The following is a 27932-nucleotide window of genomic DNA, read 5'->3' as shown; positions in this document are numbered from 1 at the left end:
TTTTTGCATTTAATTAACTGACATTTTAATTACATCACAAAAGTACACATTTTATGCAGGTAAAATAATTGTAAAAGGTGAAAATAACAGACTTTTAAAAAATGCTAATTGAAAAAAAACAAATAAAACGGAATTTGGGAAAAGATACAACGGATTTCATAGGGCACTAAATGACATACAGCATGGTGTGTCCAGGGCCGTACGGTGGCTTCGAATCTCCGCTTGGGCATCTCTGTGTGGAGTTTGCATGTTCTCCCCGTGCGTGGATTTTCTCCAGGTACTCCACATTCCAAAAAACATGCATGTTAGGTTAATTGGTGACTCTAAATTGTCCATAGGTATGAATGTGAGTGTGAATGGTTGTTTGTCTATATGTGCCCTGCGATTGGCTGGCGACCAGTCCAGGGTGTACCCCGGCTCTCGCCCGACGTCAGCTGGGATAGGCTCCAGCATACCCGCGACCCTAATGAGCATAAGCGGCATAGAAGATGGATGGATGGTGTGTCCAAGTTAAAGAACACAGCAGGTTTGTCTTCTGTGTGGTGGATTTATTTATAAGAAGTGGTGAGAAGCTGTGGTAAGATGTGGTGAGCTGTGATCTTTATGTTCTTTCACTCTGGTCTAAAACAATATGGCATACACAGAATAATCAGTCAAAAAAAAATCACTGTTACACACAAATATAAGAATTATGAAAAAAAAATGCACATAAAGTTCAATAATCAATAAGGACGTTAACTTAATACGAGGCTTATTATTGAGTTAAATGGACGTATGCAGTATTGCCAACAAATCTGGTGACCCTCTCGGCGACATATTTTGTCAAAAGCGACTAGCGATAAATCTAGAGACTTTTTCCGTTGTTGTTGGAGAGTTTTCTGGTATTTGGGGACTTAAAAGTGACATCAGATATTGTTCTGCAGTTTCTGTTCTCAGTGAGCAGCAGCGGGTGCTGCTGAGAGGCCTGCCCCAAAGCAGTCACAAGCCGTCAGTGTGCAGTCAGCTCCCACACTGAGAGCATAGTGGAGATCTACGCATCCATGAACCACCCGCTCGTGAGGTGCGATGTCACCAGGGTGGATCTCGCCCTGTTTTCCAGAGCTGGATCTAAAACGTAAATGTTTCTTAATCTTCATTAAATGACTACTTATTACACTCAGGCCTCATTTGGACTCGCTTACCTGTCAGTGTGTCAGAACGTGTGATGGAAGAACAATGTGTGATAAATTAAACAAGTAGTCCTGACTGCAAGATAAACAGTGGAGGCGAATCCGGATGTAATTATTAGGCTGTCTAGACTTTTACAGGCACTGGCCGAGACAAGATATTCAAATTATTATTTTTTGATGAAGTGATGGCCAATTTGAAATTAACAAACCGAGAATCCCGTTTATTTGTCGGTCTAACAGCACGACTTTACGCTTTTTTTCATCTGATACATTATATGCAAATAATAAGCAAATTGCTGTTGACAACATCTAGCGACTTCTAGGACAGCCGATAGCTACTTTTTTTCTTACTGAGAAGTTGGCAACAGTGGACATTCATTCATTCATTCATTCATTCATTCATTCATTTTCTGTGCCGCACAATCCTCACTCGGGTCGGGGGGGTATGCTGGAGCCTATAGCTGACTCTGGGCGAGAGGCAGGGTACACCATGGACTGGTCGCGAGCCAATCGCAGGACACATACAGACAGACCCAACAGTGGACATATGAGTTCAAATAGCATGATATTATTTTGGAGTTAGCAAGTCTTCTCGCTACCGTCTGCAGAAAATTCAGCTGCACATCTCACGACACTGAACAAATTTGTATTTACTCAATTTGACTCTGTGTTTTGTTTTATATAACCTTCTGAGTATTAGACCATGTGATTTTACTTTACTGTTACATTACTTTAATGTTTGTTTTTATATTCTTTTTTAATGCGGCATTTCTTGAAATGCTGGCTTTTCCACTGCATTAAATGGCAGCATTTATTTTGTGATGACTTTCTGTGGAATGTTGTGGAATTTGTGAATCTTTGAGGTGTTTGTGTTGTTGCCTTTCAAACAATTTCGGCATACTGGCTCGTTTGTGTTGATGGGCTTGCTTGCTCATCGTTAATATTCCAATATGGGGGCTGTGGCATTTGGCTTTGCAAGCATGTTTTTCCCTCCTAACTTCTACTACGTTACCTGGCATTGCTCCCCACGAAGCAGACTGACAAGAGGTCTCACTCTGCTCGCCATTCTTTTATGGTTACGCTGTTGTTCTCTGAAGCATCTAGGTGCTGAACCAAAGTAGAGTGTGAAACCTCTTCTTGCCTGTTTGGAGGCAAGAGACAAGGAAAACAGACACACATCCACGTGGCAATATATGGAGGCCGGCAAAATGATCCAGTTCATTTTGATTTATCATGTGATTTATTGATTTATTTATTATCCTGAGGTCATTCATTATCATCATGTCCACCAAAATCCTCTGTTGCTTCTACAGATGCACTATCGAAAGTGTCCTTACCGCCTCCATCACTGTTTGGTACGGTAACTGTACAACACGAGATAGGAAGGCACTCCAGCGGGTGATCAAGACCTCACAGAACATTGTTGGGGCAGCCCTCCCCTCACTGCAAGACATTTATAAATCTAGAGTCCTGCACAGAACACACAACCTCATCAAGGACAGCACACATCCACAACACTCATTCTTCACACTCCTACCGTCAGGCAGACGCTACAGGAGTTTGAAGTCCAGGACCACAAGGCTGGCGAACAGCTTTTACCCACAGGCCATCAGGCTTCTCAACGAAGCACTCGCACACGCCGCACGCAACACACGCACACACTCATAGCACTTTATTATTTATTTATTTATTCATTCATTCATTTGTATTCATGTCTCTTCTGGTTTTGTTGCCTAATTTATTGGTGTTAATGTTTCTTATGTTCTTATTCTTTTTCTTGTGTTTTCTTTCTTTTTTGAGAGAATGAACAGAACAAGAATTTCATTGCATAGCAGAACCACCTGTTTTAGTGTGCGTATGACAACAAAACCCTTGACTCTTGAATCATTCATTATCTTGGTGACAAACTTTTGCATGTCACAAAACGGGCTGAAATTGACATCCGATTGTGTTTTGTACGCAATTGACACAGAGAAAGTATTGAGCTGTTTATTCAGTGTGTTTGCATATGTTTATATGGTTATATCTTCAAATCATTGCAGCCTGTTCGTCAGGCAGTATGTCTTGGAGGTGACTGCATGGCTACAATTAAGTTTGTTACTTAACAATCCAGTTAACTTTTATCATTTTTTTTATTTGTGTGTTATTTTACAGTCAAGTCTAAACTAAAGGTAGCTAGCTGGCCAATAACATTTGTAGTAGTGCTTTGTTTTCGTTAACTACAGTTTTTTTTAAAACTGTAGTCTGGTGAACTAGTTTTATAATAATGCTAGCCACCTAGCCAGCTAAAGGTCAACCCGCTTACATTGTCATAAAAGGCATTATCTCAGCAATGTGTTGTTATTTGGCTCGCAAACTCCGATGGATTTAATTAACAATGTCCTATTTCCCAGCTGCCCATATGAATATTCCATTTCAAGAGACAAGAGAATAAACAAACAAGTAATGGGAAGTCGAAACAAGATGTACGTTTTAATTCAAGTGAGTTTATGCATCCGTCCTTCCTGCGGGAGTCGTTTGATTGAGCGACTAAACAAAGCCTCCGGCGTCACATTAGGTTGCTGCCCTCTCAGACTCGCAAATAATCACGGCAGTTAATTGAGTCAATCCGACAGGAGCACGTCTTCACCCGTGACTCCCGACATGGCATCATCACGCCCTCGCCCTCGTATTCCGCTGGATAGCGTCGTGTCGCTTTTCACAGCCGTCATTCTCATCACCTGGAAGACTACAATTCAAACTAGAGGAGCCCATTTCTGTAGAAAAAGTGCATGAAAGCTGAAGAGCTGAAATACTGGATGGAAAATGTGGAATTACGGGGAAGGTGGGAATTTTTGGGATGTGGAAAATTGTTAGCAAAGATGTTTTGATGCATAAATGGTTAGAATGGGTTGAGAAATGTGAGAATGTGAGAATTTGGGGGTAGAAAATGTAGAAAAAGGAGAACTGTTAGCATGTCAAAAACAGATAGCCTGACTATTTTGGTGTTGAAATGCGTTGAATCACTGGAGAAATGTGGAAGTTGTAAGAAATCTTAGATCAAAAGTATTTGTGTTGGGAAAATGTGGATTTTCTGGAAAAGCGGGAATTTTTTGGGATGTGGAAAAGAGGTAGCCTGAAAGTCCTGAATGAGCTCAGTGCTGCAGTGCTGGAATGGGGTGAATTGGTTGAGAAGCGTGGAAGTAGCAAGTATTCTCAAAATCAAAGGAATTTGTTAGAGATGCTCCAGACTGCCTTTCCTACCGATATTGGATTTTTTGATATTGCCTGGATATCAAACGATACCAATAGGCAGCAGCTCTTCCCTCAAACTAACGTCAGGTGATGTAATGTAATGCAGTGGTTCCCAAGCTTTTCCCAGTCCTGTACCCCCTCATACATTTGACCTGAAGGCATGTACCCCCTACTCCTGCACACTTAAAAAACAGAAACCACACTAAGCACACAATAAAACATTTTACTTTGAATTATTTCTAACCTATTTATCTATGCCATATATCTCGGCCTGTCACGATAATGGATACATCTATTTGTCGAGTGATAAAAAAACAGGTTGATAATTATGAGCCCTCGTTAAACCGACATGTATGTGCATGCGCGTCAGATCCATCTGTTAGCCTCTCTGTGGTACACAGGCTGGATGACAAGAGGGTTCACTCTGCTTGTGTCTGTGCGCATTGGCGCTATATGAAATGAACACAGAAGAGAGTGAGCATCTTCTCAGCTATTAAGCCTCTTTGTCCCAGTAGTGGAGGCGGGGGCTACGTACACAGAGTGCTAGCAGTTAGCAAGCAGACACAAATGTGAATGAAGGCACAAAAGCGAAGGTTTCTAAGCCGAATGCCACAGGTCCAGTGTGGATGTGCAGCAGAGCCTTCCTCCCGACAGTCAACGCTTACTGAGGCGTTTCATCGCCGGAGTAAATCTTAAACGAAACGGAAATGTAACCTTTTAATACGCTCGAAAAGCCAACTTTTGTAGAAATGTTAGACAGACAGTAGGAATTGCCTGGAAGAACGTACTTGCACATGTCACAAAGCGCAGTGTAAGTGAGTGAAAGAACTTAGCAACATTGCATTTTAGCCCACTCAACTGTGGTCCAGCTTGTAATGTATTGTGTGTGTAAGAAGCGGTGATGTCTTTAGTGTCCGTCCTGAGCTGCCATAGCTTTTGCAGTCAAGTTGTTCAGTGTTGTGTTCAAGCATGTTATGACGTAAAAAAATGGCGACCATCTAAACTCACCAAGTCGTGCAGTCTGTCATATCCATTATGCTCAAATATGACCCCCACAATAGTTTAACAATACACTACAGAACTCCGCGCGTGTGTGTAGGTTTTATTGAAGTGTTTTTTTTCATAACTCTCTCTATATAGTGTAGCGTCGCTGGGAGCACTTCCTGTTTCCCAGAGTGCTTTGCTGTACAGTTTTTGGAAATGGCTGGAAAGTACGTGCTTAGAGCTGACATAGTAGTTGGTTAACATTCTGCATTGTACGTTGGCAGTGTCTTGTCTGTTTTTATCCACCCATTGTGTTGCTTTGTGTTCTTTTGACACCATGAGTAGGACTGGTATGTGAATTGGTGACCACCCACAAGTCGTCAACGTTAAAGCTGGCGATTTCCGGGCCTCCCACAGGTACACTACGCTTGAGTTCCATCTAGTGGCTCAAATGTGACATGACACAATGATCTTTGAATCATAATCTTTAAAAAGGGGTTAAATTATCGATTATCGTCGATAATTTATCAACCATCAACTAGCAAATTCTGTTATTGTGGCAGGCCTACATATATCTATGTATTATCATATATAATATCGCAGTTTATTGGTTGGAACCGTGATGTAGCAAGAGACGAGTGTATATTATTATATTTATATTATTTAAGCGTTAATATATTTTTGTTACCATACGTATTTAATTATTATATACAAACGTACAAAATTGTTCATATAACGCACGCAGAACAATGAACAACTTCCTGTCGGTCTCTTCCTCTTTCTTCTGCACTGTGCAGGATGATCATATGATGAGGCGTTCAAGCGCACTGCATAACTTTGAGTGTTAGGCTTTCAGACATCAATGTTGTCACGCTGTTTTTAATTCAGGGTGTGATGAATGAACACATGATTCTTCTTTTACTGCGATGCCACTGGATGCAGTTCACAAATAAACACTTTTTGTGCAAAATAAGACAAATAGTGCAATATGCAATACAAGTAATAGGAAAAGTGCCATATTCATTTGTAACAAGTTGTCCCAACAAAATAGGCATTAAAAGATCATGAGCAATAGTTAAATAAAATAACATGTTCTCCTACTATCAACAAGTAAGACGGGTTAGTCTTGATAAATTCACAAATAAGAATCCGACTGAATAATGCTGGCAACGATACCACTTGGAAAGCTGCACGTTTCCATGTGGCACAAACATCCATATAAGAACAACATAAAGTGAAAAGTATGAAACTGGACTAATACAGTCCGTGAAATGATAAACTGAGCTCATTCAGCACGTCACGCATAAAGAAAACAGTCAATTAGAAGTGTTAAAGGAAGACGCCTTACTCCGCCCTCACATAACCAGCCCTTTCATTGCAAACTGCATATTTACAATCCAAAGGCCAAACTTGGAATTCATTCCACACCGCTGACATACTGAGCTAGCAAGCTTGTTGCTGCTGTGTGGAGCACGTCATCACTCATGCGCCAATATCATCGGTTGGCCGATATATTGGACATCCCCAGGATTTATGTTTGGAAAATGAGGATTTTCGAGGAAAAAGGGAATTTTTACAATGTCAAAAATAGATTGCCTGAAACAGCTGAACGTTTTGACGTTGGAATGGTTTGAATCGGTGGAGAAATGTGGAACACGTAAGAATTCTTAAGCACAAAGTGAATTTTTGTTACAAAAAATGTGAAATTTCAGGAAAAATCTGAATTTTGGGGATGTGATAAGTACAAATGAAAGTCCGGAATGAGCTGAATGCTCTGGTGTTGGAATGGTTTGAGTTATTACAGAAATGTGGAAGTATTAAGAATTCTTAAAACCAAAGGGAATTTGTGTTTGGAAAATGTGGATTTTGGGGTTGTGGGAAAATTGTTCGTCTTAATGTTCTGAATGGGTTGTTTTTTTCATATTGGAATGGTTGAGAAATGGGAAACATTTTAAACTTGCAAAAATGTTCCATTCATTTTTAATGGGAATATTGATGGGATAATGGGATATTCCAATGAATTAGAATATGGGGGAATGTGTCAAAAAACAGCATGCATGTCCCGAATGAGCAGGGCATTTTCATGTTGGAATCGTTTGAATGGGTTGCAGAACAAGAATGATAAATAGAAAAACGTGTGCGTGAATACTCTTCAAGCGTTCAATGCTGCTGGCTTTTTGTTCATACAGTACAAAAGCTCCAGGCTTTATTTTAAGATTTGTAGCAAAGCCTGCTTTTTTTCTTTCAAAGGTGGAGCAAACAAGCGAGCGACATAGGGACACATAGAACATCATTAAAAACTTTTACATACATAATAGAGATACTTTCATTCCTCTTTTCCCATTGGCCATAGATCAATGCATTGACACATTTTGAGTGCACATGCGAGCTGTTTGCTGATTATGGCAGCATGGACTTAACCAAACACCCAAGCAACAGGAAGCAGGTGGTTAGTCGATGAGGATCCTTCCCCCTTTTCCTGTTCTATTGATCGCCAACCTGTCCTCTTTGTCTCTGCAGGCCAATAAACTTCGAACCAAGACCCTCCACAACACACTCAATCCCGTCTGGAGCGAGACCCTGACCTACTACGGCATCACTGACGAGGATATGGTCCGAAAAACGCTCAGGTACTACACAGTGCTGTGATGGAGCATAATGAGCTCTGTTCCCCGGAATAATGAAAAAAAATGGCAGTCCCCAAAAATCAGTGCAAACAATGACTCGGCATCAAATAATTTGAAACAGTATTAAACGAATCTCATTTTTGCCTGTGAGACAGAAAATCCTTACTATTTTTGAAACCAACTTGAGTCTGACATGATGAGTCATTTGTTAATAAAGCAAGTGTCTCATAATTGCTTGCGATGATGGAAAAGGGCTTCTATTGTTTCACATTGGACTATTTACCTGCATCTGTACATTGGTATTAATCCCACCACCTGGGAACAAACGTGATAAATATGACACTGTTATGCAATGCTAAGTGTTACTTCACTGTTCTGTGCTCCTTTTTTATTTTTACCAAAGTGTTATCCCTGACCTATCAAGTACTGGAAGTAGGTTATGTAATCATACAGTATGGATCATCATGCTTTTGCTTTGCTACACTATCCTGTATATGCTGGACAGCTTTTCTGAAAATAAACTACTTTTCTATTTGGAAGTATATCTGGTGAGGAAGTTGACCAAAATCTAGCCTTGATGCTGGAATGTAGAAAGTGTTTTTAGTAAGCCCTACTGGGATCACGCCATTTTGTGCATGTGTAGCTGTAATGCTAATGAGCTGTGTTTGTCTCCGACCGAGTGTGTTGCTCCATGAATCACTTTAGTGTACTTTTGACATACAGTGGTGTGAAAAAGTGTTTACCGCCTTCCCGATTTCTTATTTTTTTGCATGTTTGTCACTGAACACAGAATGCAGTTATTGCCCTTCCAACCCCCCTCACCCGTTAAAACATAACTGAGATAAATTGAGGTCTATCAGTCTGGGAAAGGTTCTAAAGCCATTTCTAAAGCTTTGGGACTACAGCAAACCACAGTGAGAGCTTTTATCCACAAATGGCTTTTATCCAAAAACATGGAACAGTGGTGATTCTTCCCAGGAGTGGCCGGCCAAGAGCGGGCAAGAGCGCAGCGACGACTCATCCAAGAGGTCACAAAAGACCCCACAACAACATCCAAAGAACCGCAGGCCTCAGTTAAGGTCAGTGTTCATGACTTCACCATAAGAAAGACACTGGACAAAAACGGCCTGCATGGCAGAGTTCCAAGACGAAAACCACTGCTGAACAAAAAGAACATTACGGCTCATCTCAATTTTGCCAGAAAACATCTTGATGATCCACAAGACCTTTGGGAGAATACTCTGTGGTCTGACCAGACAAAAGTAGAACTTTTTGGAAGGTGTGTGTCCCCATAAAACTTACGCCGCATTTAAAAAAAAACGATCATAGCAACAGTAAAATATGGTGGCGGTAGTGTAATGGTCTGGGGTTGTTTTGCTGCTTCAGGACCTGGAAGACTTGCTATGATAAATAGAAACATGAATTCTGCTGTCTACCCAAACATCTGTTCGTGACCTCAAGCTGAAACCAACTTGGGTTCTGCAGCAGGACAATGATCCAAAACACACCAGCAAGTCCACCAGAAAAACAAAAGTAAGACTTTGGAGTGAAAATGAATCCTACTGAGATACTGTGGCATGACCTTAAAAAGGCGCTTCATGCTGGAAAACCCTCCAATGTGGCTGAATTACAACAATTCTGCAAAGATGAGTGGACCAAAATTCATCATAGCAGACTCATTGCAAGTTATCACAAACACTTGATTGCAGTTGTTGCTGCTAAGGGTGGCCCAACCAGTTATTAGGTTTAGGGGGCAATCGCTTTTTCACACAGGGACATGTAGGTTTGGATTTTTTTTTCTCCCTTAATAATAAACATTTTCATTTAAAAACTGCATTTTGTGTTGAGTTGTGTTGTCATTGACTAATATTTTTCACACCACTGTATACAGTCATCTCTTGTTTATTGCGGTTAATTGGTTCCAGACCCGATCGCAATAAGTGAATTTGCACAAAGTAGGATTCGATATTAAAAAATGGAATATTTTCGTAGTTAAGCCTCTTAATGACTTTCTAAACATGTTTTTATTACCATTATTAGAGCCCTGTAGACATGACGTAACACCCCTATTGTCACCTTTACATTTTTACCTATTATTCCTTGTCTACACCACATTGCCCAACTATAACGCGCAGGTTACGAGATCACTGCAAGGACATGAAACGGCCGCCCCTTTAAGCATAGAATGCTACCAAACTAATTAGTTAGCCTCCAGTTTATTTATTCTAAACCAGGGGTGTCAAACTTGTTTTTATTGAGGACCACATAACAGTTACGGCTGCCTTCAGAGGGCCAGTTGTAACTCAGTATGCATTTGATTATTCATTTGACTATTAATCCATGCATTTGATTATTATATTTGTACTAACAAATTGATGGATAACTTTCTTTGAAATTAAAAGTGAAGTGAGAATGTCAAGGTGACAAGCAGATATTCAAGCTTGTCACCTTGCTTGGAATATGCAATGGACGCTTGGAATATCTTGTTGCATGATCACATAATATTAAACGTTAAAGAACTGCACACAGCACCATTTTTCTGTCAAAATGAAAGAACAAATACATTTAGAAGGAAAAATGTGAAGTGCATTATTGACACACATGTTTTATCAAATTAAGAAAGGTTTACAAACAGAGTGAGGAAGAAGGACAACGTAAGAAGCCCAAAACTTACCACTTCCACATGGAATGGGAGAACTTTTTTTCACTATGTCATGTCAGACATGCCATTGCTGACTCCATGCAGTGTGAAGGTAATGTAATGTAAGCTAATGTCTCATCAATGTACTATTACTCACGCCTAGTGACCAGAATGCTACGTATGACTTGTCTTTCAATATTTTTTGACCAGTAATAGTCCATCGTCTACCTCGACACAGCGATCGTTTATTAATTAATTAATTTCTAAAAAGGGGCCGACGTTCGAACCGCAATGTAGCGAGGGAAGACTGTGCAACATTGTGCTAGCTTGTGCAGTAAATAAAGAGAGTTGTCACCGCTAACGAAAGTACACGGGCTAATGTTGTCACTTGGAACTAGTAGACTTTTTTTGCTGCCTCGTTGTTGTTGTAAGCTATTTTTTATGACACCCTTATTTTGTTCTAAGTAAACAGGATGCAGCCCACAGAGCTCTTATTTTGAAGGCCGGAAGTGTGTTGTGTGGGTTGAGAAGGTGTATTGACTGTTGCTAAACGAGACTTGCTGTGCACATGAATAAAGTTACCTCTTAGTGTCGTAGCTCCTTTATTTACACCGAACTGCCACATCAGCGGGCATCCCGAAACCCTCTGTTACATTGGCGTGAGACAAACGTCATTTATTGTGTGACTTCTGACTGCTTAGAGCAGTGGTTCCCAAACTTTTCACAGTCGCGTACCCCTTCGGACATCTGACTTGAAGCCATGTGCCCCCTACTCCTGCACACATTTTTAACTTTCATTCAATTGAAATATTAAGCATGATTAATTGGTTAATTAATTTTATAGTAAGTAATTCTGTTTCAAAAATGTGTATTTTGCATGGACAAATTTTGATAAAAGTTTTACATGAGCGCTGATAAATAGATAAGATGTGAATTTCTCTTGCAGATGAATAAAGCATCTAAGTATTGGTCCTACATAGGTTTTATTTCAGCCGGATGTTGGGATCCATCCGTTTGAATGGGTTGAACTTCAGCTTCACTTTTGTCTACTTGCAATCGCTATGATTTAAGTCTGCATATTAACTTGATACCAATTTGAAAGGGAAAGTGGAACAAACATGATAAAGCAGTATCTAAAGTACAAAAATACATACCAGCAGCGATAAAGTCTCATTTTCAGGGGAATCCCCTCTCTCTCATGCTGACACGCACGTACGGTACATTGACAGGTTTTCACAGTGCAGGGATTGGAACACCAATAGAAATGAAACCTTCAAGACAAAACACTCTTAATCCACAAAATAAGTGGGCATGGAAACTAGGAATCGAAATTAAAAAATGTGAACGATCCAAAGGAGAATTGCAATGTTAGTCCTGCTTACCGTCGATGCTCAAGACTCGATGCCCAACCCTAGTCGGGGGATATCACGTAAATGAGAAAGGAGTTTTATTCCTTCATGATGTTATGAAGCAAGCATTTGAGTGCCTCTTCTGTAGCAAGTGGAGTAAACAAGCAAGGGAGACGATAGATTTTCATCACGTTTGGTGCTCATAAACAGGCATAAACAGGGACACATATTAGAATCATGAAAAAGTACATTGTGCATAACCTTTACGACATTTAGGAAGAGGTCATTGTTGACTAATTTTTATTGTGGAATCACTAGGTTTGTTTATTTTAAGCTAGAAGTGATCGTAAGCAGCAACCTCTGCCAACTGCGTCTGTACTGAGACCCGTTCAGTGCCTGAATTCCACAGCGCCAGTGTGATCAGATGGTCTGTATCCATCATGGCACGCTGCTGATGAACTCTTTCCCCAATCAGCCGTGAGAGAGAAGCCTCCACATTTCCACACGACACATCATTTCTTTTGCTAAATTGAATTCAGCACCACCTGTCCATGTAGCAGATGAGGTGTTTCCCTCCACCATTTCATTGTCATGCCAATAAAGCTACGATGCTAACATGTATTACTCTGGTTCACGGAGGCCGCATGTTTGCCAGCACATTATGCGGCGAAAAGCACTTGAAAGGCGCATTATTCCACGACATGAACTTGATGTAGGACTCATTTCACGTCGGCTCTGCTGTCTGCATTTTTTCCAGACACTACATGCTGTAGCTCCTCTGAGAGTCTGTGTTTTCCCTGCGCACATAATTGACTTTTGTTATGGATTTAATGAATTGATGGAGATCTTGGAGTGTCTTGCCTGGGAAAATAAGTAGTGGAGCTCTGTGTTAGACACGCCACCCTCGTTTCGGGTCAACATGTTCTCCGAGCAGACTTTCAGCGCAAAACTCCTGATTCAATTGCCGCTTGTTTGTAAGCAGGATTGCACCACGTAAACAATTCCTGGAAAATGCCAGAAAACGTTCATATGTTTCAAAAATCTTACATTTATTTCAAATCTTTGGCTATTTTGCAAGTACCGCCTTTTTTTCTACATTCACTAACCATCACGGCTTAACTGTGTATGATTATTTCACATTTATATCTGGATAGTATAATTTTTTTCACTGGCTAGTCCACTAGCTAGAGTCTGTGTACCACCAGTGTTACTTGAACATTGCCTTATGACATTCTCCAATTACCAGCAAGTATCATACTAACCAGAAAACAGACAAACAAATATACAGCTGCTCCACATTGTGTTTTAAAGATCATCTATTTGAAACATGAACTAAATAACGATAATTCTAGCAGGATAGAATCCATGTTTTTTTCCACTGTAGTTACATTGGTATTCCCATTGCTGCATGCCGCAATTTGCAACTTTCTATGGATTCATTGCGAGTTATTTTGCAGCCGCCGTCAATTAAAAAAACCCAGAGAGACTCTCTGAAAGCCAACTGTAACACTCACAGTTACACATTGACAAACACTCTGACAGGAAGAAAGGAGACAGACACGGAGTTACCCACATAATAAAGATGATTCAAGGAGTCCCTGGCCGAGCAAAAGAGCCATTTTGCCCCCCTTCCACTAAAGAAAAATAGTCTGGAGTCGCAAAACATAACACAGCCTACAAACTTTCAAACATTTTCATGTTTTTTAAACAGAAGTACAGTATGCATGTGTAACAAATGGGTAAAACTGTGAGTTGACCGGTTTTAGCTCGCTGCTCGACTTCACTCTCAATCAGTGGACATACAGTATGTGGTCGCCGATTCAAGCCCAGCATGTGCAAGGCCCACTGTTACATACATGTAAGCCTACTATTTAGAAAAATGACTGCTTTTCGTAAAATGCTGAGTGCTTTATTTGAAAATGTCTTTCAACGTTTTTTTGTTGTTTGCTAATTTCTCGCCACATATCAAGCATACAGGTAAGCCCGCGTCATTGGCAGAGAAGACAAAGGGATCTGTCCATGCAGAATTATAATGTAAAAATCCTTACATTTATTGATGCAATAGATCATTGCCCAGTATTTCAGAAACTGTTGCGGAGTCCCTTGCTTTTCTAATGGGATCTCAACAAAACTGTAATGCTCGTGCTTGTGCTTAAGGAAGAGTCGCCGATGCAATTTCAATGGCTTTATTAACAAGCGCTACTCATTCAGTACATCCTGAGTCGCACACACACAGCCGCACTAGTATGCTCTGCTAAACTAAGTTAACCCAGCCAGCTTCCACTCGCGCTCACAGCCAAGTAGGAGATGACTTTCCAAGTTTTTTCGACATTTTAGCCGGTGTTTCAGGTGGCTGCCTGTTGTTTAGTTTGGGAGGGGGCGGGTTAGTGTTTGTGAGGAGACAGTGACAGCATTTCATCCAGATTGCGTCAAGTTCCACAAGAGTTTAACAGTAGATGCTGTTTTTATTGGCCAATTCCATGATTCCGTTTACGTGGGTAAAACCACAGGGACTTACATGTCTCACCAAAGGCAGGTAGGGAAAAACCAGCTCTTCCTAGCTTCCTCGCACTCATCCAATCACCAGTCAGAACTCAGACAGGATGCCTTCATGGTCTTAGAGAGAGTTGTATATTTACATAGATACTTTATTCATCTTCAAGAGAAATTCACGAATTTCAAACACCTTTAAAACATGTACATTTTCCCCATTCCAGTGTTATAACAAAATCTCTGAGCCTGGAAAGGGGCTCACAACAAGGAGGCCTAAGAGCTGCATGTGGTTGCACTGTATGTGGTAAAATGATGTTTTTCACTTTCTAACAACTTGCTAACAAACAGACAGACAGACACAAATACGGTGTTCCATGTGTTTTCAATTTTGTTCCGTGACTTTTATTTTGGAACTGTTACCTGCCCGTGGTAATGGTATGGTTCTGTCATCTTACGTTATTCGGGATAACCCAGAAGTGGCCTGCTAACATGCAGAAGGACAACTGACCAAACACTGAGTGCCATGCTAGTTATTTTTTAATTCACGCTGACAAATCTACACTCATCTTTTTTAACCAATCGTCATTGAGCTGAGATGTTGCACTATACCCTAGGTTCCCCAAGTGGGGAACACGTACCCCCAGGGGTACACCAATTCTCATTGGGGGAACGTGAATTCAAATGAAAAACAATTGGCGCCCAATGCTCACATTTACGAGTGCACTTGAACGCCTCAAGGTGCAAGGGGAACGGTTGCAGAAAGGAGACAGAGCATGAAGGTGTTCATTGCTCTGTGTGCATCATATAAACAAATAAGTAAGTTCGATGATTATTTTGTCCATTAAAAGTGTTTAATCTTGAAGATTTCACCTACATTGGTCTTCCAATCCCCGTACGGCACAGCGGTGAAAACCTGTCACTGTGATTCCCCCCGAAAATGGGGCTTTTTCGGTGGTAGTACCGTATGTATTTTTCTACTTCGGATACTGCTTTATCCTGATTGTTTAACTTTCCCCTTCAATTTGGTATTAAATTCGTATGCAGACTTAAAACATAGCTAGTGAGTGGACAAAAAAGTGATGCCAACATCCAACTGGAATGAAAGATGTGAAGGATGATTACTTAGATAAATTCTTTATTCATCTCCAAGAGAAGTTGCTCATGTGAAACTTTATCAAAATGTGACCATACATTTTTGACCCGGAATTACTTTAACATGAGTGAACCAAATAATTATATTCAATATTTCACGTGAATTCAGATAAAAAGGTTTATGTTTTGTAAGTGTGCAAGAGTAGGGGGCACATGGCTTCAGCTCAAATGTCTAAAGGGGTACACTACTGTAAAAAGTTTGGGAATCACTGTTCTATAGCATCCGTATTTACTGTGGCCCAGACCTCTCTAATCCATGTGTGTCTTCATGCCCCTGAAGTGTAATTATGTCATTATTTACTGCCATGCTGATTGACTCCGACACGAATCTTCCGAGCTCAATTTGCCAGAGAACCACTCAGCTTTGGCTTTGCTTCAATGCGACCACCGAGTCCTGCTACTTTTGAAGACTGTCTTTTTGAAGGATTTTTTTCTGTGCCTCATATCTTAGGATTTCTGTGTGCGACGAAGACAAGTTCCGGCACAACGAGTTCATCGGTGAGACGCGAATCCCCCTCAAGAAGCTGAAGCCCAACCAGACCAAGAACTTCAACAACTGCCTGGAGAAACAGTTACCTGTAAGTGTTGGGATGCAAGGGATGCAAGGGGTGCAACGGTACGCCGTAATCAAACACTTCTTGTGGGAATTCAATACGCCTCTGTACCACAACAAATCTTCCATACCGAAAAATCAAAAAATCTGTACCATTCCACGCTTTAGTAACACGAAACACAATGCAAAAACGTTTCCGGTTTCATCTTAGTGGAAAGCTGACACTCTTGACAAATGCTGTTTTGTTGTCAAACATCACCTGAGGGCAAACCGTGCCGCTCGAATTATTCGTCACGCTACCTCCTGCAACCTCTCTGACATACATCACAAGATCTGTGACAAAAAATAGACTCCAGTAGATGCTGACTCACCACACTTTCACTTTGGAGGAGAAAAGAAACACTTCCTGGAGGAGGAGGAAGAGGAGGAGGACAAAATGCTTAACCATGTTTGACAAAATGTTTAAAAATATATCTCATTCATGCCTTCAAGTGGAATTTTTATAACTCCCCCTGACTAACTAAATATAGACTCTACCATTGCTGCAAGTGTATCAAAGCAAAGACAAAGGCTGAGATTGTTTTGAGCTGTGAACCTGAACAGAGGTTGAAATGTTTGGGGCCATGAACCTGAACAAAGGATGCTGTGCTGTAGTAAGCTTGGTTAAAAGTGTTTCTACAGCCATAGTCCAGCAGATGTCTGGATAAAAAGATCTCCCTCAAGGTCTGTGCAAAGAAAATGTAGTTTTTTTTGGGTGAGTTGAACCCATTTGGGCCCTCATTGATGGGCTCCCGCTGGGCCCAGGCCCCTTGTAATAGCCGTTCAGTTCAGTTCAGCTATAAAGTGAGTTGGAAAACTGCTCTTAGCACTGCTCTTAAGCCACATCTATTTCTGGTTAACCACACCCACTTCCGGTTTATGCCCCACCCATGCCGAGCACAGATACGGATACAGATACTTTAGATAGGCGAACATAATCAGATTCAGATACAGATACAGATACAGATACAGATACAGATACAGATACAGATACAGATACAGATACAGATCATTTCGATGGGTGAACATAATCAGATACAGATACAGATACAGATAAAGATACAGATACAGATACAGATACTTTAGATAGGCGAACATAATCAGATACAGATACAGATACAGATACAGATACAGATACAGATACAGATACAGATACAGATACTTTAGATAGGCGAACATAATCAGATACAGATACAGATACAGATACAGATACAGATACAGATACAGATACAGATACAGATCATTTCGATGGGTGAACATAATCAGATACAGATACAGATACAGATACAGATACAGATACAGATCACTTCGATGGGTGAACATAATCAGATACAGATACAGATACAGATACAGATACAGATACAGATCATTTCGATGGGTGAACATAATCAGATACAGATACAGATACAGATACAGATACAGATACAGATACAGATCATTTCAATGGATGAACATAATCAGATACAGATACAGATACAGATACAGATACAGATACAGATACAGATACAGATACTTTAGATAGGCGAACATAATCAGATACAGATACAGATACAGATACAGATACAGATACAGATCATTTCGATGGGTGAACATAATCAGATACAGATACAGATACAGATACAGATACAGATACAGATACAGATACAGATACAGATCATTTCGATGGGTGAACATAATCAGATACAGATACAGATACAGATACAGATACAGATACAGATACAGATACAGATCATTTCGATGGGTGAACATAATCAGATACAGATAGCGGTATACTCGCTCATCCCTAATGACCATATTAATCCAGAACTCGGGTCTCTGCACTGGCTTCCTGTCACTCAGAGAATAGACTTTAAATCAGCTCTGCTTGTCTTTTCATGATCTTGCGCCAAAGTACATCTCTGACATGTTCGAGCCACATAAACCATCTCGGACTCTGAGAAGCTCATGGAGTGGTCTCCTGGGGGTGCCCGGAGTCATTGTTAAGATGCATTTCAATTTTAAGCTGCCAAAATCTGGAACAGTCTTCCAGAAGATGTGGGACAATCCTCAACGTTGGCAATGTTCAAATCCCAGCTGAAAACACTTCTATTCAACTGTGCATATGACAACTGAAAGTATTTCATTGATTTATGGAAATTTCTATAATGATTTTAGAAAGATTTTATGTTTTTATGGAATAATTTTATGAAGTGCTTTGAAGTGCTCTATAAATGAACTTGCCTTGGCTTCCCTGGTGAGGAACAGAAAGCCATTTACAGATGGTGAGTATGACACAACATTCGTGCTTGATGTGGCCAGTCAACGTTTTCATGACTTTTCGGATAAAGATTCGATAATCAAGCGAATAAAAGACATGTTTCTGTCAGCAACAACTATTCACGATGGTACCATCATGATGGCAAATTAAGTGGAGGAAACACAAGTGAAGAACATAAATGCAGCGCCATACTTTGGATGAGTCGACAGACATACTGTAAGCCATTTATCCCAGTTCAGAGTGATTGCAAGGTATGTTGTTGGTGACACACATCTTGCTGTTTTGCCAATGAAAGGGTCAACAAGAGGGGAAGAGGTATTTTTCTTTCATTGAATTCGATAAAGAAAAAAATGTACAGATTGACAAACTTATTCCGGCGTGTACCGATGGTGCTTCGTGTATGGTTGGGAAAAAAACAGAGGATTTGTCGCGCTTCTTTGTGAACGTGAAAGTAGACCCATCCTAAGCCTTCATTGCATTCTTCCTTCCTGCACTCTTCATATTGCTGCCTGAGCTTTAACTGATTGCCAGTATAAAACACTGCTGGATGAAGTTGGGAATAATTATCCCAGTCTGCTTTTGCACAGCTGCAGTAAAGTATGTGTGTTGGTTGTCAAATGGGAAGGTGGTCAGCTGTTTTGCAGCTTGTCTGAGTGAAATCTGGACTTTTCTTGAAATGAAACACGTCGAGCATCCTGAGCTAGCTAACACTGAGTGTCTCCTGAGGTTTTACCATCTCATGGACATGACAAAACATCTGAACTAGCTCAATGTAAAATGCAAGACATTGGAAATGCAGTCTTATCCCTCCAACAAGCAGTGTTTGCATTTGAAGACAAAGTGGAAGTCTTTATTGTGGATATCGAAACAATTCGTTTACTACACTTTGAACAACAGAGAGAATTTAAAGATGCGTGCACAGTAAGTGACCCCCTCAACATTTCGATCCAGAAGCCAGCTGGCTTCACATCCAATCTCCTGCAGTCATTCAAAGCAAGCTTTGGAGAATTTCGTGAGCACGCTCGTCTTTTTAAATTCATCACTCATGCACACCGGTGTGCAGTGGAAAAAGCCGACGTGAGTTACATCCCTGGTGTCTCTATCAGAGATTTTGAGATAGAACTTTTTGACCTGAACGCCTCAGACATGTGGGTGAAATAAGTTCAAGTCAGTGAATCAAGATTCGGAAAGACTTGTACGACAGCAAGCGGAGCTGGGAAGCAAACAAAAGTGGACAGAAGTGAAAAAACCCGCAAACCAACTGTTTGTGAAAACTTGTAACACACTTCCTGTCACATATCACACACTGCAGAGTGAGTATTGCCGTATTGACCATGTTTGGCTCTACGTATGCATGCGAGCAGTCCTCACATCTAAAGACCAACCTACGATCACGTTTAACGGATGAAAGCCTCATCAACCAGAGTACAAAGCCATCATCATCATCAGCCATCAGTAAAAGCCTACCATTCATCCTCACTACGACGTCTGTCACTTGATTGATATACGGGCAGTGATCCTCAACCCCGAGGCCGCGGCCTGGTACCGGGCCGTGGGTCATTTGGTACCGGGCCGCACAGAAAGAAAAAATCATTTCCATGATGTTTTATTTTGAAAAGTGGCCGGATTCTCTCTGTTACATCCGTCTCACTTGACGCATGTCCATTGTGCGTGTGCTAACTTTATCTCATGCCGCACAGATAGACTACTACTGTATTTTTACCATTTTTCTTTCACCTCATATTTGGTGTCAAATGCTGATACTATGTGGGAATGCATAAAGGTAAGTTTTGATGACTTTTTGAGTGCTAATGTGCACATTAGTCTCAAGTTAATTCATGCTAGCACACTGCCTTTTACCACACACGTCAAACAGTGATGTAATTTTGATGTTTTCCATCTCTCTGGAAAAACTCCAGAGATAAGGTAAATTTGATCGCTATAATGTATGCTATAAACCACCTCCCCGGACCGCGGGAGATTTGTGAGAACACAAGGCGGTCCGTGGGTCAAAAAAGGTTGGGGACCACTGATATACAGGACAGCCAGTCCGACATGAATCTGCCGTATCGTACACTCAGAAACTACTGCTGGCTTTGTTTGCACCATATTGCGCAACTTATGCAAAGGCTAGGGGATCTCTGAAGTGACCACTGTTGCCAACTCCTCAGTAAGAAAAGTAGCTATTGGCTGTCCCAGAAGTCGCTAGGTGATGTCATTGGCTAGTTTGCATATTACTTCCATATGATGTTGCAACAGATACTGGAGGAAAAAAGCAGAACCTCGTAGGAGAGACAAAAAAGTGAGTTAAAACACCTTCATTATTTTTAGAAGTACAGTAGACGCCCCTACAACGTAAATAATCCGTTCCGAGAACGTTTACGTTATAGGGTTTTTAAGTTATACGAAGGGTAAATTACATGTAAATTGCCTAATCCGTTCCAAGATCTTCCCAAACTTCCCCCTTCAAAATATTCATAGTCCACCAAATATGGTGGGAAAATATAAGAAAACGTTAGCATAAACATAGTAGAGTAACATTCCAATATAAAATAAGGTAATAAATAACATTATTGTCAATGAATAAAACTGAAAAACAAAAACAATCAACTAGTTTAAGGGTGACTGCAATGAGGAATGGAGGTTGAAGGGAGAAGCCTGTCTCTCACACAAACTCACGTACACGCTGTATAAATCAGCTAATGAGATGAGAGTGTAGGCGGTGCCCCGATAATCAGCCAATGAGATGAGAGCATAGGCGGTGCCCTGATAATCAGCCAATGAGAGCGTGAAGCGTCAGAAGGCGTCACCAGGTGGACTCTGTTAGTCATGGAAAATGTTTCCCGCTCTCTGTCGCGCGAGCTATTCAAATCAAATTTCTGAACTTGCACTGACTTGACGCTTTATGTTATATGGAATTTCTTACGTAATACGATGCAAAAACTTTACATAAATTCTTTACGTTCAGTTGAATTTACGTAAAAGGAGGTTTATGTTATGCGAGGTACTACTGTACAAATAAACTTGATTCTTAGTTCGTAGGTTTAAAATTGGCCACCACTTCATAAAAATAACATTATTTTAATATTTTATCTCGGCGAGCACCTGTCAAAGTCTAGACAGCGTAATAATTACATCCGGACTCGCCTCCAAAAACCTCCAACAAGGTTTTGTGGTTTTACATACTGTACATGCTGTAACCATGCAGTAACAGGTACATTCACGTAATACTTACACAGTACTGTAGACTTAAAAGTGAATTCAAAGTCTGCTAGAATGTGTTTAATTTCCTGAGAATGTTGAACATTAATCTGCACTTGAGTGAGTTTTCGCTCTTCCTTTCGGCAGCAACACCAACGCTTTAGTAAATCTTTATTGAACCCTGACTGGATTAAAAAAAACAAAACGTCACTTCCAGGGAACCTGAGCTTCACTGGGGGTCTATGGAGCAGGGCGGTCCTTGATTGTGATTGACAGCAGCCATGGGAGTCAATGGAGTTCCCCCCTCCTTTCCACATGTGACGCATTCATGCTGATTCAGGGGTCACAGCAGACGTGGAGTCTCTTCTGGAGTGAATAATTCTTTTGTTTTTTCTGACTTGGAGATGGATGAGAGAGAGACAGGTTCAGCATGCACCTTTCTCGACATTTTTTGGTTGTTCCTTGAGCTTTATTTGCTTTATGATGGACTATCTTAGTAACAGCTTTTCCCAAAATCCCCATTTGAACTATTTCCACTTGCAACAACAGCACATGCGTGCAGCATTTTCACTCTGACATCACTTGACGTCTTGTTACAAATATGCTTCATTTTATGCTTGTTTGCCCCCATCTGCTTGAGCCCGTGACGACATGCAAGCGTAAAAATCCATTAGGCAGTGTTAATACGCATGTTATTACTTATTATAAAACTAATCCCGATATATGATGTGATGTTTGTTAGTCTTGTCGTATAAGATACCTGAAGTGAGTCAACTAAAGGCTTCATTCAAACTGATTGAAAGGCAAAGGGAAGGCAAGTGCACTGCTTGACTCCGAGAGCAAACAGTCAGCAGCAGCAAAGTCTCCTGAAGATGTGTGGTCATCCAGCGTGACCTCCTGCGGGTCTTCTATTCGCTCCTTTTTCCTCATTTTCAACAGTTATGACGGTATTATTGTGTGGGAATGTAATTTGTGGGAGACAGGCCTGCACATCATCACACCCTATTTTTGTATAATATATAGCGTATATGTTTCCTCCGGGGACGAAATAATACGTGGAACCGAATCAATACGCTTGGAAAATCACTGCTGCTCTGAGCAGACAGAAGACGGAGGAGGTGGAGACGGGCTTCAATGGACACATGATGCATCACCACATTGTTTTTGCACTGACTGTATGGTTTACAACCTCGCCGTCACATCTAAGGTGTCCACTTCACTCGTCATTGACTTCAATTAATGAACATCCTCCTGCCGATCCTAATGGAGTTTTGCCCTCGTCAGGTGGTACAATTATCTGGGAAATGTTAAGCTTGTGCACCGCAGAGGGTTTTGTTTCTGTCGGTTGATTGGATGTACCAGGAGTTGGATGGAAACAGGAAGCGGGAGGGCATTTATCTTTCTTTGTGCAGGACTGTGCCAACATCAACTGTATTATTCTTTTAAAAATCTATATTTTAATCATGATGTGTGAATTGCTGATTCCATGCTAGGGTTGGATTGAGCAGGATAATGTTAGAAGAAAACTAGTCCAGACTGACTCAACAGTGTTAGTTAGTTACACAGCGTTATGGCGATATTTTGCCAAGAATAACTAATGATCACTAATATCACAACACAACGATGATGATAATTGATATTTTACAATATGGACTGCTGATCAAAATTTTAAGACCAGTTGAAAAATTGCAAGAAGCGTTTCAAAATACAAAAAGAAGAAATGGAAGCGAGACAAGAAATGTTTTGAGTAAGCAATTTATTGCAAACAAGCATTAAAGTGAAATAGGATGTTCATCAGCTGATCAAAAGTTTAAGACCACAGCCTTTGAAAGCCCAAATCTTGGTAAAAATGTGGATTGAATGTGATTTTCTTTCACGTGAGTCACACTGTCATGATCTCTTGATGGCAAAGGCAAAAAAGCTTTCTCTCTTCGAACGCGGTCGGATTGTTGAGCTGCATAAGCAAGGCCTCTCGCAGCGCGTCATTGCTCCTGAGGTTGGTCGTGAAAAAACACAATTTTGCCTCGGTCGCGTCTTGTTATATTATTAATACGCTGCGTGAGTCCAACTTCGTTCTTAATGAATTTTTATCACAAAACGTCCTTCCTTGTTAGCATCCTATTAACGTGCCAGTACATGGAAACAGGAAGACGAAGTCAGCTCGGCCGCCCGTCTATGACGTCATCAGCAGTTTACTCTGTAGTTCTTTGCTAACTAACACAAGTTACGCCACGAGTCTCAAAAATGTTAACAAAAAACAGGTTTTTATAGTTTTACAATTATAGTTTTACATGCAGAAAACAATTCTAAATGCATATAAATGTTGAATGAAAGGGCTGAATAAACAATTACTCACAACTCACAACAATTACCTTTACCTTCATTCAGTGCGTGATGACATGTTGCCAAAGACACGATGTGGCAGCAAGATCAACACAGACACCAGCGTGGTGTTTTGCTATGAGTTACCTGTTGAATTCAAAAACTTCAACAACTTTCTTTGGCTCTGTTTTGCCTTATTTTGCAGCCGTGATCAAAAGAAAAGCAGTGACTTAAGGTGTGAAACACTACTGACTTCAAGAAATTACTCATGGCAAAACAAGAAAGTGGTGACCGTGTTGATCTCGCTGCCACATCGTGTCTTTGGTAACAATTACGTCTTCAATGAAGGTAAAAGTAACCTTCAATGTTCATTTACCCCTTTCATTCAACATTTATATGTACTTATATGCATTTAGAAATGTTTTCTGCATGTAAAACTGTAAAACCATGAAAATGTTTTCTGTGAACATTTTTTTGGCTTTCTGGAACGGATTCTTTGGATTTACGTTATTTCTTATAGGAATAATGGTTTGGTTAGAGTACGTTTTTGTCAGGAACGGTGTGAGCCGGTTCTGGAAACCAAGATGCAGAGACACAGTCTGAGTAACAAAAAATATGTATTTTAACAAAAGGTGTCCCCAAAGGAGGTAAAAAGTACATAAAAGCATATAAGCAATGCAAGAGTCCAAACGGAAATCGGGCAAAGCCACACTCAAAAATACAAAATCAAAAATCACTACTAGAAAAAGGTAAGGGCACGAGGCAAAAGAACAAAACACACTGCAGGAAATAACTAACCTTAGCACAAAATCAGAACACGGCTGAATAAGTCAAACGGGACAGGTAATTACAAGACGATACAGATTAAAAGCCAGAGAGCAGGTACAGGGAATGAGCGAAACACAAAGCCGAGCTGAGCGGAGCAGAGCTGAGGGGAGGGCGTGAGAAGCATGAGGGACAATCTGGCAATGAGTGAGTCCTGCTGCCATGCTTAAGAAGGCCAGGTGAGTGAATAGCCACAGGTGTGTTGAGGAAACTCTGCCTACTGCAGGGCAGTGGTGCACTGCAATGACGTGGCAGACAGGCGGCAGCAGAGCAACAACACAGAGCAGGGGCGGCCATTACATCAATCGTGAGCTACCAGTAGATCTCCAAGGTAGTTTGGGTCGATCGCGTAAACGTCACTTTGTAGTTGTCATATGACATCAGTCAGCTGACATTAAGCTCCCCTCCTGATTCGTGCTCGCTCCCCTGCAGCGTTTCAAGCTACACACAAAGATGCAACTTTCATCTTTATGATTGTGATTATGGATGAAGTAACTCTGCGGTAAGATGTCCATATCTATAACAAAAGTTATCTGTTCACTTGTAGCGGCTCGCTACGTAGAAAAAAAGTGTATTGTTTACTGACTTTGCTTGGCGTCATGAACTCTACTACAGAAATCTGTGTTTTCTACACGTTGGCTTCTTAAACTATTATTTCATGATGAAATGAAAAACGTGCCCATTGGTGAAACCTTTTCAATATGTTGCCTTGACTTCGGCTGCATTGTCTTTTGCATCATCATTTTAAATTCTTACTGTATATATCGCTAATGTTTGCTAGCAAATGCTAACTGGATGTAATACATGAACTGTGTGCCCTAATGAACGTCACATAGCTAATTTGACTGATACATTACCAGTACTCAGGTTATGTACACAACTATTTAGGAGTTATGTGGAATTATCTTTATTTCCATATTGAAGTGAATTATGATAGCAACTACTTTGATTACCTGTCAACTTTAAAAATGTGAATGTGAAATACTAATCATTCATATTTACAATAGAATTTCAGAGTTTACTGGTTACATTTTGTATATGTGATATGTTTTATAGAAAGATTTAGATCATTTTGACTTGCATGCTGAGAAAGTGCATGCACTCCTGATATACATGTATAACGTACATAAATACCTACTCATATTTTAATAAATATAGTAAATATATATATACTCTCTATATGTATAGTAGTAGGTAGATCTTTGGGACTCGGTCATTTTAAAAGTAGCTCGCAGGCTTAAACAAGTGTGAGCACCCCTGACATAGAACATAACAGTTTTGGTTACAGGCGGACCTTCTGGAACCGATTAACCAAGGTTCCACTGTATTTAAACAGTTCTGTGCCTCTGATGAACACCATAACCACAAGAACCAAAGCAGATGTCATTTAAACGCCCATTAAAACAGTGGTTCGCAAACTTTTTACAGTTGCATACCCCTTCACACATTGGACCTGAAGCCATGTGCCTCCTACTACTGCACACTTTAAAAAACATCAAACTTGTTATCCTAATAAACTTGAAATATTGAACAGAATTATTATTTTTGTACGTTCTCTGCTTTTGTGTGCTTTTGTACTCTTGTGTACTCTTGTGTGCTTTTGTACTCTGCTCTTGTGGGCTTTTGTGTCTGCTATTGTGTGTTTCTTGTACTTTTACTGCTGTAAACCTGGAATTTCCCCTTGTGGGACTACTAAAGGCGTATCTTATCTTATCTCATCCTATCTTAGTGTATTTGGCCCACTATCGAATTACAGACAGTGCATGGAAATTGGAACTTCACGGTAAAAAAATGGAGAAAGCAAACTATTTAGGTCATTTGACTGTTTTAGTGCAAAAAAACCACTGAATGTTGTCATGGTGGTAAGTAGCAAAGTGTTCAGTCAGCATTAATAGCTCTGATGTGTTGATTGTAAACAACAGTACAACAAGTGTAACATACATGACTTTCACACCAGCCGATGAGTAGCATGCAGAGGTAGATAAAGCCGCTGGATGCCGAATTAAAACAACTACAGTATATCAAGAGTTTGCCTACAGCCACAACTGTGAACAGTAGAAAACTTCCAGTTAGCAGGATTACGCAAAAAATACAAGTCCGATTCACGCAAAACTCTGCCGTTTGAATCGCTCGCCCGCATGTTTGTCTTCCTCCGTGACCATCCTTCAGGAAGTAACCGATGGACAAGCAAAAACAAAAATGACAGTCCACAGTTTGTTGGGCCTTGCTGGCGGGTCTGCTCTTTACTATTTTTGTAAAGTAATGGTTGACTACACCATGCTGTGTGTGTTCCATGGTAATGGCTGAAGATATTTGTTGGGAGATGTGTTGTTTGTTTTCAAATTGTCAGGAAAGCAAGGCGAGCCAGGCTAAATTGATGCTATGTGGGTGTGAAGAGCGCTGCAAAGATTTCTGCTCTTGTCAGGCACATCAACGGTATCCAGGCCGCCTGAGGATTCCTTCCTATCATCATACCTTTGTATTCTTGACATGTCTGCTTTTCCAAATGGCCACAAGTGCACCACGGCGAACGAAACAGCCAGACTGTTCACAAACATGAATGAAAAGAAAATTGCAAAAAAGAGGAGATGAAGTAGATGTGATGCTGCTCAAGCATGTTGGCATGCCAATGTGATTTGCATAGGGTCCTTTTTTCCCAAGATGTCGGATTAGTATCCCGCTGCGGGCACAGGCGGACAAACTGTAGAGTGCTGTCTCCCACACAAAATACTGCGTAAGACACTGATGGAGAGGTCTGCAGGGAGCAGCCTTTTCTCAAACTTGCCGTTAGGAATTTTGCTTTCCAGACCGTAAAGTTTTTTTTTTTTTCAGCAGTGTATGCGTCACCTCAAAAATATAACTTTCTGACTAACTTATAGACACCCCTCAAATTATGTGGGCTTCTGGAATAGGCTGTTGGCAATTGAACGCTTTGTCCCCCGTATTGACCTGAATATAACAGAGAAAATGAATGACAAAAGAAATAAAATTACTGTTGACTTGAATGTAAGACGAACCTATTGTAAGATGACCCATCTTCTTGGAGATCCGTTTTTGAAAAATATTTTTTAAAATAAAAATCAAAG

General features: G+C 40.6%; 1 protein-coding gene across 2 annotated transcripts in view; it reads left to right on the top strand.

Annotated features, from left to right (window-relative positions):
• Positions 1 to 27932, top strand: part of doc2b (double C2-like domains, beta) — a 157091-nt gene that overhangs the window by 104343 nt on the left and 24816 nt on the right. For both annotated transcript variants that reach the window (XM_054754563.1, XM_054754562.1), the window contains 2 exons: positions 7908 to 8017; positions 16101 to 16227. In XM_054754563.1, the coding sequence (XP_054610538.1) occupies positions 7908 to 8017; positions 16101 to 16227 (237 nt within the window). The remainder of the gene's footprint in view (positions 1 to 7907; positions 8018 to 16100; positions 16228 to 27932) is intronic.

The sequence above is a fragment of the Dunckerocampus dactyliophorus genome, chromosome 16 (genome assembly GCF_027744805.1).
Source record: "Dunckerocampus dactyliophorus isolate RoL2022-P2 chromosome 16, RoL_Ddac_1.1, whole genome shotgun sequence".
In the NCBI taxonomy this organism is placed as follows: Eukaryota; Metazoa; Chordata; class Actinopteri; order Syngnathiformes; family Syngnathidae; genus Dunckerocampus; species Dunckerocampus dactyliophorus.
This window is presented reverse-complemented; position numbering and strand designations above follow the sequence as displayed.